The 15509-nt window shown below is 39.3% G+C and overlaps 1 protein-coding gene across 2 annotated transcripts in view; it reads left to right on the top strand.

Annotated features, from left to right (window-relative positions):
- Positions 1-2374, top strand: part of LOC109904581 (A-kinase anchor protein 6) — a 150639-nt gene extending 148265 nt beyond the window's left edge. For both annotated transcript variants that reach the window (XM_031787944.1, XM_031787945.1), the window contains exon 12: positions 1222-2374. In XM_031787944.1, the coding sequence (XP_031643804.1) occupies positions 1222-1269 (48 nt within the window). In that variant the 3' untranslated portion in view covers positions 1270-2374. The remainder of the gene's footprint in view (positions 1-1221) is intronic.
- The last annotated feature ends 13135 nt before the right edge of the window (positions 2375-15509 follow it).

Raw genomic sequence — 15509 nt, 5'->3', positions numbered from 1 at the left:
TTGTAATACTTTAAGGCATTTAGCCTTACTACAATTCTTTTTTATACAGTAATAATTTAGCCGTACTAAAATATGTGTAATACTTGTAGGCATTTAGACTTACCACAATTATTGTAGTACAGTATGAATTTAGCCTTACTAAAATACTTGTAATAAAGTATGAATTTAGCCTTACTAAAATACTTGTAATACAGTATGAATTTAGCCTTACTGAAATACTTGTAAACAGTATGAATTTAGCCGTACTAAAATACTTGTAATACAGTATGAATTTAGCCTTACTAAAATACTTGTAATACAGTATGAATTTAGCCTTACTAAAATACTTGTAATACAGTATTAATTTAGCCTTACAAAAATAATTGTAATACTTGTAGGTATTTAGCCTTACTCAACTACAACTCACTCACCACAAAGGCAGAATGACCTTTTCTCAATAATATATAATTGTGTGCTACAAAAGGCCAATCACCTCAGAGGTGTATTTCTCCACTCTTTAGTATCAGCTACAATAGTATTAACAAACTTTTTCTGCAGGGATAGTTGCATGCCATTAAAATACTGTAGGCTGTTTGTAAGAGGACTAGGCTGTGTATTTAGTTATTAGTTATGTGGGGATGTCATCCCCCATGGGCACCCCTGGAGCTAAACACTCTGCTCTCTCCTCTCTGTGAGTCCCTCCTGTACCCCCTCTCCCCCACTGTCTCCATACGGTCCAATGCCAGCCTCAGCGAACACAACTAGTACACCCAGTAGTCATGTACAGCTGCATCTGACCCACCCACTGCCATCTCGTCTGGCCCACCTGTTCAGCCCCGCTGCACGCCACAGCACTATCAAAGCGGAACAGGTGTGATTAGTCCTATGGTGAATACAGACCATGAAGCACTGCTGAATGAATCAGTCAGTCTGTACCATGGTCTGTGGTTTAGAGACTAATGTAAATAGTGTTGTTGACTGTACTACAGAGGTATTGCGTCACAGCGTGGTTTGTTGAACATTGTACATTGAGGACAAATGTTTCAAATATTCACACTTCATATGTGTTTTGGGGAATATACAGTACGATGTACTATTGTAATATATCACTGGCAGTGTTTGTGTGAGCTGGTCATTACTAAATTAGAAAAAATAAGTAAAAATAGCTCCAGAACAGATATTGTGTAATGGTAACTTGACTGACATTTGTACTGTATGTATCTTTGTCTTCTTGTCTTACAGAGACTGTCTGGGAGTGTAGCCTCAGCCACCTCCAAGGCGCAGCTGTGAGAGAGGATGGTCCATGTCTGTGTGCAGTGTCCATCCTGGTGACCTGTGGCCTGGGCTCTCTCCCCTGTTCCCCTGGTCAATGGCTCTCTCTAGCCTGCTACTCAAGCTTCCTCTTCTTTCTTCTGGCTACTGTAATGCTGACCCCTGACCTCTCAGTGACCCGCACCATCCTCTGCTCCTCCAATCCGTCCCAGACTGGAACTGAGCTACCTCACTGCTCTGCCACCAACCATACAAACCTTCACCAAACCATCACCAAACACACACAGACAGATACTTCTTCTGTCAGTTTGTATGGCATTTCTCACTATTTCACCAGTACTGTAGAACCAGCTGCAGATGTTATAAGCCCAGGACACAAGTGTTCCTTGTTTTCTGCATCAGTAGAAGGTAAGGTCAAATTTGAAGAGGACACATGGAGTGGGCGAGTACTTTGAGAGCTGCTGTTTGGTGATTAGTTCCATCCTGTCTGGACAGAACAGCACTGCTGAAAGTTCCAGAGCGTTCTGAGAGTTCCAGCTCCATGGCAACTTGTGTTAAGAAAGAGAAAGCCAGAGGGAAAAAGAGGGATTGTTTTGGCACTCAACTGATGGAGGAAATGGAAGTTGGATCTATGTCATAAAAGAAAGCCAAATGCAAGTAGATCTATCTATGCAACACGTCCCAGGTTGGAAACAGCTGAACAGTGTTGTGTAGTAAGAGATTGATGATGACTGTTGACTTAAATTCAGCATCTATCTACTATTTCCTTTTTTATTTTTTATTCCTAAGACATAAAGGCAGGGTACGACTACGGGGGAAGGTTGTACACTTTAAAAATGTGTGCCTTGCTGTTGTTATTTCTTATACCTTTTTTGTTGAAACACTGCTACCCCAAGTTAGGTGTTCAAAAGATGTAGAGAAGGGAAACAACAGCAAGGTTGAAACAGGCATCCGCCTATATGTATACGTTGTCCAACCTTGACGTGTCATGATGGTGTACATGCTTTGTGTTTGTGTGGAAAGTGTTCTGTGATGTGGAATACTATCAGTGTTAAAGTGCTAGACTGCATGGTTAACAATACATATACAGACATGTTGAGAAATAAACTTTATCTATTGGAAACCATTTGATTACATGCATTTTCTGTATGCAATTCACCTGAAACAATGTACAAACATCCTTCATTGTTGATCATTTCTTTTCTCAACACTATAAATCAAAAATGCACAAGTGGAACATTAAATGGGAGATGCGTCTGGGAGGCCATGGTCATTACCATGGTGATTTACAAGACTGAGGTCATGATTGGGGATCCGAGGAGTTAGTACTAGGAAAAACAGCTGATTTACAAGACTGAGGCCATGATTGGGGATCCGAGGAGTTAGTACTAGGAAAAACAGCTGATTTACAAGACTGAGGCCATGATTGGGGATCCGAGGAGTTAGTACTAGGAAAAACAGCTGATTTACAAGACTGAGGCCATGATTGGGGATCCGAGGAGTTAGTACTAGGAAAAACAGCTGATTTACAAGACTGATTGAGGTTATATGAAAACATATGTTTCGGGATGTCATTGAATGTTAACTACAAAATGCTACATAAAGTGTGTGTGTCAGCGTCCTTATGGCAACCTTATTCCCTAATGAGTGCACTATATAGGAATAGGGTACCATTTGGAACACATCCTCAACAGTATAGTCATTACTATAGTCATTACATTGAGTCTACGTTGAGTGTTGCCAGTCACACAGACACAGCCATTAGCATGAATAATGGGTTTTTCACAGGAGGTGCTGATGATTCTGACAATGATGGGATAAGAGAAATGATCCTCTGAGCCCATCAGCGAATCAGCTCTGGAGATACGTCCCTGTCCCCCACACACCCATGCTCGTTCTCACACACACACACATACATATGGATGCATGTACACACAGTCACACACACTTTTGCACACGCACACACTTTTGCTCACACACAGGCATGCACACACACACACACTGCTCAACAGCCAATCAACCTTTCCCTGATTGCCTAGACTAGACTAGCCTTGATGACTCTTTACTGTAATTGCCCATTTGGTCTTATGGAAGATGCATGTTTGTTGATGATAAGTGTGTTCTTACATCAGAGCAAATCTAAAAAATAAAATGGTATCCATTGTTTATAAAAAAAGACTGAATATTACATAACACATCAAGTTGTGTAACAACAGCTTCCTCAGCCATCAGCAGCCATATTACAGGCTGTATGTAGATCTAGCAGACATGTTATAGCACACTACTATCTAAGTATCGTTTGGATTCTTATTGTTGATGAAAGCTTCCGACTTCACTGATGTGATTATTAAATTAGAATGGAAATGCATTCCTACATTGTCCTCAAAGAAACATGACATGTTGAAGAAAAATATATTTATTCTTTTGCCTTTTTGCAATTAACAAGCTCTTTTTGCTTGAAATGGAAATTACTTTAAAGGGAGTAAAGGTCATGTGTATCGAACCATGGTGGCTTTGCAATTACCACCAGTCAAAATGTTGATTTGGTGTCCTTGCTTAAGCATGGATGGGAAAATGAATAAGACCGCTGGCCACTCTTTGTTGAAAAGATCACACATGATTATGCCACATCAGAAAGACAAGAAGGGAAATCATTTTTCTGTGTAGAAAGGGAGGAATGAAAGATTCCTGCTATTTAAATCTCACAGGGAAGGTTTTAGGGTGTGGTTGTACAGTTCTGAAAGTTTTCTCTAACAAACGAAGGATGACTCCAGGCAAAAAGGGTTTACATTGCAGTAAAACATTATAGTATTTTAGTAGCATTTACTACGTTTCCATCGTCATTGATGGCCTTGTGCTTTTGAGAGCATTCACGGTCCTCTATTACATTTCCAGAGATGGATAGAATCATTTCCTCATCATCAAAATGCCAATGTACTTTAATCTGGACGAGGAAAATAAAATTGTGGTAAGAAATTAAAACAGGTTCATTTAAGTTTACTGTACTGTATGTGCTACCAGTAGAGCCCCCACCCCCCCACCCTGTTGTTCACTGTGACATTCAATGTGATCGATGACATTGGCACACACACAAAATAACACAATATGCCATGGCAAAGTCATGTACATGTACTTAACAAAAAGTTGTACAATTAGAATAGAACCGTGAAAAGAAAGTAGTACATAAAAAAGACAACCATGTGTCAGTTGATCATTGTGGTAGGCAGTGGCAGACTGCGTATGTGTGACTGTGAGTGAAAGGGCCCGGGCGATGACAGAGGTTCTGGCCCCATCAGTGGACCAGGGATTGTGCTGATTGTGTTCATGTAATTTAAGAGGTTTAGATGATTGGATTTCAGACTGTCATCAAATCGCGTTAAGAAACAATTTGATATGGAATCACATCTGAAATGGCAGTGCGGGAGCTTTTAATGGAGGAAAAATAAAAGCAACGATGTCATCTCCACTTGGACATATTGAAAGTCTTTACCTGAATGTCCCAGCTGTAATTCCTCACAACAGTTAATTCATCATTTCTCCTGAGCCCCAAATCATCTTTAAAAGACAGGGAAGCAATATTTCATATTACATTAGGATGGTTGAGTAAAAGGTGAGTGTTTTCCTTGCTCTATGCCTCCCTGGCTCTGACCTGTCCATCAGATTGGACAATTAATGGTAGAGTACGATCATAGGAACTTAGTCACCATACATCCTATATTTTCATGGAAGAATTCCCCTTACTGACATGTACAGTAAACATTATAGGACAGTTTCTTAGACAGAGATCAACACTAGTACTGGACCAAAACGCACTTTCAATGGAGGATCTTCTTTGAGAACGCTTTTTAGTCCTGGACTATGATTAATCTGTGTCTGGGGAAACTGACCCTACGTGAGTTTGAAAAAACAGTGGTATAGTGCATAGTGAAAACCTGTGAGAACTTGACTATTTGTGCTATTAAAACCATACATGCTACTATTGTACTTTAAATCCAATTTTAAGTTGGATTTCCCTTTAACACGTCTCGGACCAGAACCCAAACAGAGCTTTATCCTCTCTAAGACTAAACAAAATAAGTCACATCACAGACAAAATAGAGAAATGTATGAATCACTGCATATAAGACATGATTATAACTGCATTGTCATGGTTTTTTTCTTTTTTTTTGCTCTTCTCTCACATTTCACGTGTTTTATTTCTTCATTTATATTACTACCTCTATTGTGAATTGTTGGGAAAGAGCTTGCAAGTTAAGCATTCACTGCACTGTTTTACACCTGCTGTATTCTGTGCATGTGACAATACAACTTGAAACTTATAATACTCGGATCCTTGGTACTCACAAAAGAACGATGAAATTATGATTCTGAGAAGCGTCTTCAATTATCAATTTCTGATGCAAGGCTGAATGATGATCTCTGGAATCACACTGTTAGCCTTCCATATGATAACACACATTCTGGAGGAGACATTCTTCAACCGTGTTATCAGATAGACAGTTCACTCTCTCGTTCTGGAGGAGACATTCTTCAACCGTGTTATCAGATAGACAGTTCACTCTCTCGTTCTGGAGGAGACATTCTTCAACCGTGTTATCAGATAGACAGTTCACTCTCTCATTCTGGAGGAGACATTCTTCAACCGTGTTATCAGATAGACAGTTCACTCTCGTTCTGGAGGAGACATTCTTCAACAGTGTTATCAGATAGACAGTTCACTCTCTCGTTCTGGAGGAGACATTCTTCAACCGTGTTATCAGATAGACAGTTCACTCTCTCGTTCTGGAGGAGACAATCTTCAACCGTGTTATCAGATAGACAGTTCACTCTCTCGTTCTGGAGGAGACATTCTTCAACAGTGTTATCAGATAGACAGTTCACTCTCTCGTTCTGGAGGAGACATTCTTCAACCGTGTTATCAGATAGACAGTTCACTCTCTCGTTCTGGAGGAGACATTCTTCAACCGTGTTATCAGATAGACAGTTCACTCTCTCGTTCTGGAGGAGACATTCTTCAACCGTGTTATCAGATAGACAGTTCACTCTCTCGTTCTGGAGGAGACATTCTTCAACTGTGTTATCAGATAGACAGTTCACTCTCTCGTTCTGGAGGAGACATTCTTCAACCGTGTTATCAGATAGACAGTTCACTCTCATTCTGGAAGAGACATTATAAAACACTGTCAAGTTCTGATAAGGTAAATGACTCAGAACTACTGTAGAATGCCATGGTAAGATGTCCGCCCCATTCCTTAAGAGGAATGATTATACTTTCTGAAATCAGGTGCAGGATTACCCTAAATGAATACTATTCACAGTTAAATAGCTCAACCTCCTTAGCTACACTGTTCTATTCACTGTAAGGCACCTTGTAACTTCAAGTACTTCAACATACCATTGATTATCATTATTTTCAGAGCGAGAGAGAGAGAAGCAGTTGCACCTGCCCCCGTTCTGTCTCATGTACTTTAGCAAAGAACTGTAGACACAGAAATGCAATACAGAGCCCTCCAAATAACTGAGCAGGTAAACAGCAGCAGAGATGGTTCATCTAATTGTATCAGCGGCCTGTAATGTCGGTTTAAAGCCTCCAGTGCAATTCATTTGATTTCATTACAGGGAAAACACAGTAAAAGGTGGCTAGCAGTTTTCTGGACCTCATTCTTGGAGCAGTTTTATTAGACATGGTTAGAGAACCAATCCAATTTTAAGTCTCAGGTGAAGAGCTTTGGTTGTTTTTTATTGGTGTTTAATCATCTGGATTGGTCTATGTTTAGAGGATCATTTCATAGGAGTCTGCCATTTTCATATTCTAAAGGTGTAGTTTTAGAGGCAAAAAAAAAATAATGAGTATAAAAGGACTGAATGGTCCTACTTTAAAGATTAGAATTGTTTTTGCAAAACCTTCATTAACATGGTATTAACATGTTCATTAAGTATGCTTAGGTTTCTGCCCTTCTGAGGAGAGAACATTGTTATCTAGATAATGTATAATGTGTTATGAAACCTTGAGTTGCTTTCCTCTTGAACCCTTCACTTCAAGCAAACATAGACTGAATCTTACAAATAAATATAAAGTAAAGATGTTTTCATAGACAAATTGTATATTATAAAATTAAGTTATATTCTATTCTACCTGATCTATGAGTAATTGGATCCAGTTCGTATTGGCTGCACTGTCTATCAAACACATAACTGTGTCTTGGTGTGAGAGGGTTTGATAGCAGACCTATGTTAATTTGTACTTTACCCGCGTAATGAAAGGGCGTATCAGTTTCAATGGAATCGATTTTAGCTGTCTCCCGGGCTGCAATGGGTTACTGCTCCTGCAGTATCCTTTGCGCGTTCTTGTCATTGTCTTTGATTGGCTGGAATGGTGCTGCGCGCGCTCCGTGGATCGCTTGCGCGAGGCAGTTAATCAGCAGCTGCTGAGGCCAAGTTCATCCGCTCACACGCGCTAGGAATGGCATTGCTACCAGATCAAATAACAACACGGTCTATGGGAACATTCACAAAGACAGCAACAAGCTTATTTACAAATGTTCTGCTGCACATTAGGGCATAGCAAGTTGAGAGAACCTGTTCCGGAGACACCTCACACAAACAACAGCACATAGAGCACCTGTCAAGAGGAGAGGGTTTCAGTCCTTCAAAGAAAGATAAGAAAACATCACACTTCAATTGTTGGAGACAAACTGAACGCTTCAGCGTTATTTTGAAGTTTTTTAAAGCGAATTTTTCACACTAGCCTATCAACACATCTAGGCATCCTTACAAATAGCATCGGTCCTGTTTTGGAAGTGACGCTGTGCCAACAGTAGTGGAGGGCATAAAATACGTAAACTTTTGCAATCCTCTAATCTAGGTTTAACGATTTGGTCAGCGACCTACTGCCAACTTCTGTATTGCCTATAATGTAAGTGCAAATAGTTATCCATTTCAAAACTTGATCTTGCATGGTTTTGTTCGTAATAACACGTGGATTGGAATTTTGCGAAATGATGCTGTGCGCACGGAGGATGCAAACCGGTCGGAGATTGTGGCTTTAAGCCTTTTATTTTTCTAATCGTTTAAGCATCTTAAAGAGATAACATTTAATAACAGTAAATTCAAAATAAGGTTATTGGTGAGCTTTTTATGACAAGAAACCGGTTCCAAAGATGCGCCTGAAATGTGTTAATCTGTTTAACTTTTTAGGTAAAAGTTCCTGACCGCCTGTCACTTCTTATATTTAAACTTCTAGATCACCAGTCATCAATAACCCTAATCAATGTTCCACTTTTACATAGAGAACATGCTAAAGTAAATTAATATATCTTATTTCTGAATAGTTCAGTAACATAAGGCTAGACTTTACAATATATTAGGCAAGAATTACGCGTAATGCTGCAATAGCCTATTTGGCACAACAGTTTCGAAATTGTATCATTCTAGATAAAGAACAATATTCACTGATCTCCACTGTCTCCAACTACAAATCCGTGCGTAGAGGACGCGTTTCCTGCCCCGCACATCACCGGCATCAATGTCATTGCTAACCTGAAAGCTGTGAAAGCTAGAGAAATCAAGACGTAGAATGGCCGATGAGCTGGTAACCATCACTAATGGGATTGTGATGTGACTTGTTCGGCTGGAGGGACGGCTGCTGCTATTCGTTGACATATCTCCATAGACTCGGTGCGTGTTCAATCTACCAGAGCGGGGATGATCAGAATCTTCCCGGATTTCAGCGTTCAGGTGACAGCGGCAGGTGGAGGAGCCGGGGGAATGCCATCAGGTCACGCCATGGGGAGAGTCCCCGGTACAACTAACGGGAACCCGCAGAACGTCCAGGGGATCACCTCCTATCAACAAAGGTATGTTGACCACTGGGGAAATGTGTTTAGTTATATTTTATTTCACCCATTCTTTCATTCAGACATAGCCACACAATAATAGACATATAGAGATGACAGAGATATAGATTGATAGAGATAGAGATATAAGTCACTAAACACTTTGGGTTGGTTTTGGACATGGGTACCCCACAGAGGTGTCATGCTCATAGGGGGCACGTGCCCCCTCAGATTTGTCCTGTAAAAAAATATATTTAAAAAAAAATTCATTTTTAAATAGGTTCCCAATCTTCCAACCTCATAACTAGCTACCAAAAATACATTTCAGGCTATCAATCAAGTTAGAGTAGCTAGCTCGTGTAACTATCTTAGTTGGCATGCCTGCTGGCAAGGTTGGTAGACTTAAGAAAAGCTAGCAATAACTAAATGTGCCGAATAAGACTCCCATGCCTTTCAATATTTTACCCAGATTTTAGCAGAGATGCAGAGAAGCATACTTAGTTTCCTGAAAAAAATAACCATCTGTCAGGAGGATACAGACAGCTCAAGAGGTATACTTAGATATTAAGAAAAAAACATACATTTTTTTTACATAGAATTAAGCATGATGATTATGGGTCTAGATTGCAGGAAAAAGCTGTTTCAGGTGTTTGAAAAATGCTAAATTCTCCAATTTATGGACAGGGGGCTTAGCCCCCATTCAATAGACTATTTAAAATAGCCAAGTGTTGTTTATGCACCACATTATAGATGCAACAGCATGTAAAGTAACTTTCTTACTACATTCCGCAGGTAATCACCAACCCCCATGCTATTTATGCGATATAGGCCATATGGATGACAATAATTGGAGTGGGATTAGTTAAAATGGTGATTACCTGCAGAATGTAGTAAGAAAGTTACTTTACATGCTGCTGCATGTATAATGAGGTGCATAAACAACACTTGGCTACACAGTCAACTTATTCTGAAAGATGACCTAAAGTAGGCTATCCATGACACCTTCATACCATTCAATAGACTATTTTACAATAAATAATTAGGGTAATCTATAGACCTTCACTGAACATTTTACTTGCTACTTGATCATGCATGGCTATAAAGCCTGCCAAAGTTAATTAGGGTAATTATGTTATACACCGAGACTTAATGACTGGCAAAAGTTCACACATTGACTTTAGAAACCAATGGTATTTGTGTTTAAATGCTTTTGCAACCCATATTTAAAAACACATGTATATTCTACAGTGACTCATTATATTTTATAAAACATGTTGGGAAACCTATCTTGTTTCAGGTGAAAAATATATAGATTATAGCCTACATCTGCTCTCTGAAAGAGAAATGTTGAAAGGAAACTAGTGGCATGACACCTGCTAAAATATAAACATAACATTTTTGGGGGTTAAAGTAACCGACGATAATCCATAGGAATTGTTTCTAAGGCAAGTTGTATTTTCTTTGATCATATTATATAACAACAAAAACCCGTTTATAGGCTTAGTATCTTCAAACCAACTGTAGTCTATGTGTTCACATTTGGTTATATACAAATGACCTGAAGTTTGTATTTAGCATCTGGTCAACACATTTTGACAAGTCAGTGACCTTGATTGTTCATTGATTGAAGGCTAGTTTTGATCTGATGTGACACTCTAATGATAATGCATTTAAATGCAAATGTTTGAACAATTAGGCTAATGTATGGCTAATTCATATGTTATAATACACTAAAATAGCATTTCCTTTTTAGATTAAACTAAAGTGAATCACACCCAGATAACTCTTATATAATAGGCCTACTTAAAACAGATATACAGTAAATGTATGTGGATATATTTTCATTTCAATTATGAATGTTGGACGTTGTTAATAATATAGGCCTATAGTCCTCATAAAATAAACACTTTTTTAAATCAACTATGAAATTGATACAACAAGTGGCATGTTTCCACTGTCTAATATATACATATTTGATAATGACAATTGTAATCAAATTTGTTTTATAAATACTTGAGCATTGGAAATAGTCACATCCAATATCTATCTGCAAGACTTATTACTATCAAAAACATTTCCATTTAGCTTAGTGAGAAAACCTCATAGGCCAATGCATAAAACTATAGATGCGTCTTATAGCAGTTACAAAAAGCACAGCCAAGGATATTTGCGTATCGCAACCTGTATAACGGAAAATGACAACTGTCTCCAACTACAACTGAGTGGCGTTGTTGCTCTGGCTGGAGAGAAGATGTTTCCTTTTTCTCATAGAGCGAGTCAGGAAAAGCTGGAAAATGCACAGACAAACAGACTTAGACAAATCCTTTACGAAGCACCGGAGACAACGCGCTCTTGTGGAAAAATGTAATGAAACGATGTGCATAGAGTAGCCTAGCATTTCCACTGCTACAACCCGAGCCCCATGTATCAGGAGAGCAGCGGGATTTGAGAAGCGCATCCCCCGGTTTCCACTCACTTTTCTTGGCATGCCTTTCGAGCTCGGTCTTGGGGTTTTTTGCTCCTTTTTTCACGCTCATGAACGCCAATACACGGAGACGGGGGCACGGTTGGTCCACATCAGCGCTACAGCTTTGTTTAAATATACCCAGACTACATGAAGCATTGCTGTCAGGCGTCACGGCTTTATGTCAAAATAAATCTGAAGAAAAAAAAAGTAAGAAATCAAATAATTGTAGGAAGATGGCGCCCACCAAGCCTAGCATTCAGCAAGACCCTACAAGAAGAGAACGGTAACGCTTGGAGTGTTCTATTTATATATGTAAACGTTAACGCTTCTCATTAGATGCTATGCGATTTTGAGTGGAGATGTCAGAAGTTTCTATGTTGCCCTTTCCAGCAGGAGTGCGTCTGAGAATTTGGGACCTTGGCGTTCGGGTAACAGGTATAGCCTTGAGAAGGCGTATGTTATACGGAATAGAGGGCACACACACCTCAGTGCATATCGTCTGTTAGAGCGCTTCCCTGCATTGCAGGCACTTTCGCATTGTTTCTGCTCTAAGCAAGGTTGTTTAGCGTCGTGAAACATGTGCATTCATCGATGACAATGCCGCTGTTTGTTTCTGTGTAGCATGGAAGTGCTGCTTGCTAGGCCAGGCTGTGCTGTTCTGTGTGCATTGGTGAATCACTGCCTGCTGTTTTGCAGCCGGACACCAGTCACTGAAGCTTGTGAGAGATAAATTAGCATACACCAGCAACCAGCTGTTGAGGAACTTTAAATGAAGCGCATGTCAGGTCAGACATCACCCAGCATGTAATGGTTGTAGTAGACCTGTTGTAAAGGACACTTTGGCTTCAGCAGTCAATTGTATTATATGGTTTAATTAGCATCTGTTGAAAACAAGCAGGTGATTAGATGTAAATGAATAATGGTGTGTTGATACCTGGAGTTGAAAGTGTCTCTTGAAGGCGAGTAGGCAATTGTATTTTTGCAAATAATAGAACAATTCTAATTATGGGATAGCTACATCCTTATGTTGTTTTTCTTCCACAACATCAAACAAATTAGAATTAAGCTTTAGGATCTGAGTTTATTAAAGATAATGACAACTTCATAACAGACAGTTTTATATCTATGTGTTATTGAATGCAGTGCTCATGCTTTTATGGAATATAACAAACCAGCTACAATATATCAATGTGTACTGGGATGTAATCTGTTAGGACACATTCTATCTAACATGCTTGTGTTACATTTGAACATAAACTTGATCAGGTCATTTTTGTATGTGTATTGTCAGAAAAACTAATATAGTGAAAACTTGACTTGGACCATTACGGTCAAAACTTGCTATTGTGCATTATTATTATACAATACTCATGTTGTTAATAATCCTAATTAAACATTTACTAACTGTCTGCTCTGAGTAAATGAAGGCCTGCGATTTCACTTTTTCACAATTTCATTCAGCAAGTTTGCAATTGCAGCAGTATCCAGCCAGCTGCAGCAGGGAATGTTTATGCTAAATCAGTCTCTGGTAATCTCTCTAGCAGGAGCATATTTGTGTGCCATTCTGGGTTATATCTGAGAGATAGGAATCTTGAATATGGAATTAATTTAGAGGGGGAAACTTCATAGCCTGTGGATGAGTGCTTTCTTTATCACTGGTCTCCTATTGCCATTCTGCAGAGGTTAATCAGACTGTGATTTGTCATTCTGCTTCACTTGAGAGTTGAACTAAATAACACTTGAGTCTGAGAATTCTGATTGAAGGACTATGTGAATATATTTAATTTAATGCCCCTCTTAATAGCATCCTGATGTTTGCCAGAGTGGGAGGTAGGCTGTTTATAGTCGCTGCTGTCCTCAAGGTGGTGGAATCTGACGAATGCCAGCCTGACTGACTTGGGCAAACAACTTCCCTGTCTGGATTAAGGAGAGGGAGAGAGAGAGACCCAGAAAACCTGAGCCTACGCCTTCACTATGGTTTATCACTAAAACAATACAGAAATACACTACAGAAAAGAAGGAACAGCACGTCAGAAATCAGCTCAATGTAATTGAAGAATCTATAGACTCTAACCACTTCTGGGAAAATTGGAAAACACTAAACAAACAACAACACGAAGTGTTATCTGTTTAAAATGGAGATGTATGAATAAACCACTTCTCCAATCTGTTTGGCTCAAAAACAAAGAACAAACAGCAAAACATATACATGATCAAATACAAATCTATACATGATCAAATACAAATCTATACATGATCAAATACAAATCTATTAAACTATTAACTAACTATTAAAGCTATTATCCAGAAACCACTGGATTCTCCAATTACATTGAATGAACAAAATACAAACCCTCCAACCCAAAAAGACCTGTGCTGTTGATGGTATCCTAAATGTAATGATAAAATATACAGACCACAATTTCCAATTGGCTATACTTAAACTCTTTAACATCATCCTCAGCTCTGGCATATTTCCCAATATTTGAAACAAGGACTGATCACCCCAATCCACAAAGTGGAGACAAATTTGACCCCAATAACTACTATGCGTCAACAGCAACCTTGGGAAAATAGTCTGCATTATCATTAACAGCAGACTCATACATTTCCACAGCGAAAACAATGTACTGAGCAAATGTCAAATTGGCTTTTTACCAAATGACCGTACGACAGACCACGTATTCACCCTGCACACCCTAATTAACAGACAAACAAACCAAAACAAAGGCAAAAGTCTTCTCATGCTTTGTTGATTTCAAAAAAGCTTTTGATTCAATTTGGCATGAGGGTCTGCTATACAAATGGATGAAAAGGGGTGTTGGGTGAAAAATATACAACATTATAAAATCCATGTACACAAACAACAAGTGTACGGTTAAAATTGGCAAAAAACACACATTTCTTTCCACAGGGCCAGGGGGTGAGACAGGGATGTAGCTCAAGCCCCACCCTCTTCAACATATATATCAATGAATTGGCGAGGTCACTAGAACCGTCTGAAGCACCCGGCCTCACTAGAATCTGAAGTCAAATGTCTCCTGTTTGCTGATGATCTGATGCTGCTGTCCCCAACCGAGGAGGGCCTACAGCAGCACCTAGATCTTCTGCACAGATTCTGTCTGACCTGGGCCTTGACAGTAAATCTCAGTAAGACAGCAATAATGGTGTTCCAAAAAAGGTCCAGTTGCCAGGACCACGAATACAAAATCCATCTAGACACCGTTACCCTGAGCACACAAAAAAACGATACTTACCTCGGGCCTAAACATCATCGCCACAGGTAACTTCCACAAAGCTGTGAACGATTTGAGAGACAAGGCAAGAAGGGCCTTCTATGCCATCAAAAGGAACATAAAATTTGACATACCAATTAGGATCTAGCTAAAAATTCTTGAATCAGCTATAGAACCCATTGCTCTTTTTGCTTGTGAGATCTGGGGTCTGCTCACCAACCAAGAATTCACAAAATGGGACAAACACCAAATTGAGACTCTTTCTGCAAAAATATCCTTAATATACAACATAAAACACCAAATAATGCATGCAGACCAAAATTAGGCCAATACCCGCTAATGATCAAAATCAAGAAAAGAGCTTTTAAATTCTACAACCACCTAAAAGGAAGTGATTCCCAATCATTCCATAACATTTACCTGGAGAAGAGTCCCCTAAGCAAGCTGGTTCTGGTGCTCTTAGACCCAACCAAATCATGACAACAAAAATATAATTACTTGACTCATTGGAAAGTGCAATTTGGCCCCAAACAGAGAGTACACAGTGGCAGAATACCTGACCACTGTGACTGACCCAAAGTTAAGGAAATATTTGACTATGTACAAATATGAGCATAGTCTTGTTATTGAGAAAGGCTGCTGAAGGCAGACTCCCATATCTATTGGGTGAAATACCACAGTGTGCAATCACATCAGCAAGATTTGTGACCTGTTGCCACA

Source organism: Oncorhynchus kisutch, linkage group LG14 (genome assembly GCF_002021735.2).
Source record: "Oncorhynchus kisutch isolate 150728-3 linkage group LG14, Okis_V2, whole genome shotgun sequence".
NCBI lineage: Eukaryota > Metazoa > Chordata > Actinopteri > Salmoniformes > Salmonidae > Oncorhynchus > Oncorhynchus kisutch.
This window is presented reverse-complemented; position numbering and strand designations above follow the sequence as displayed.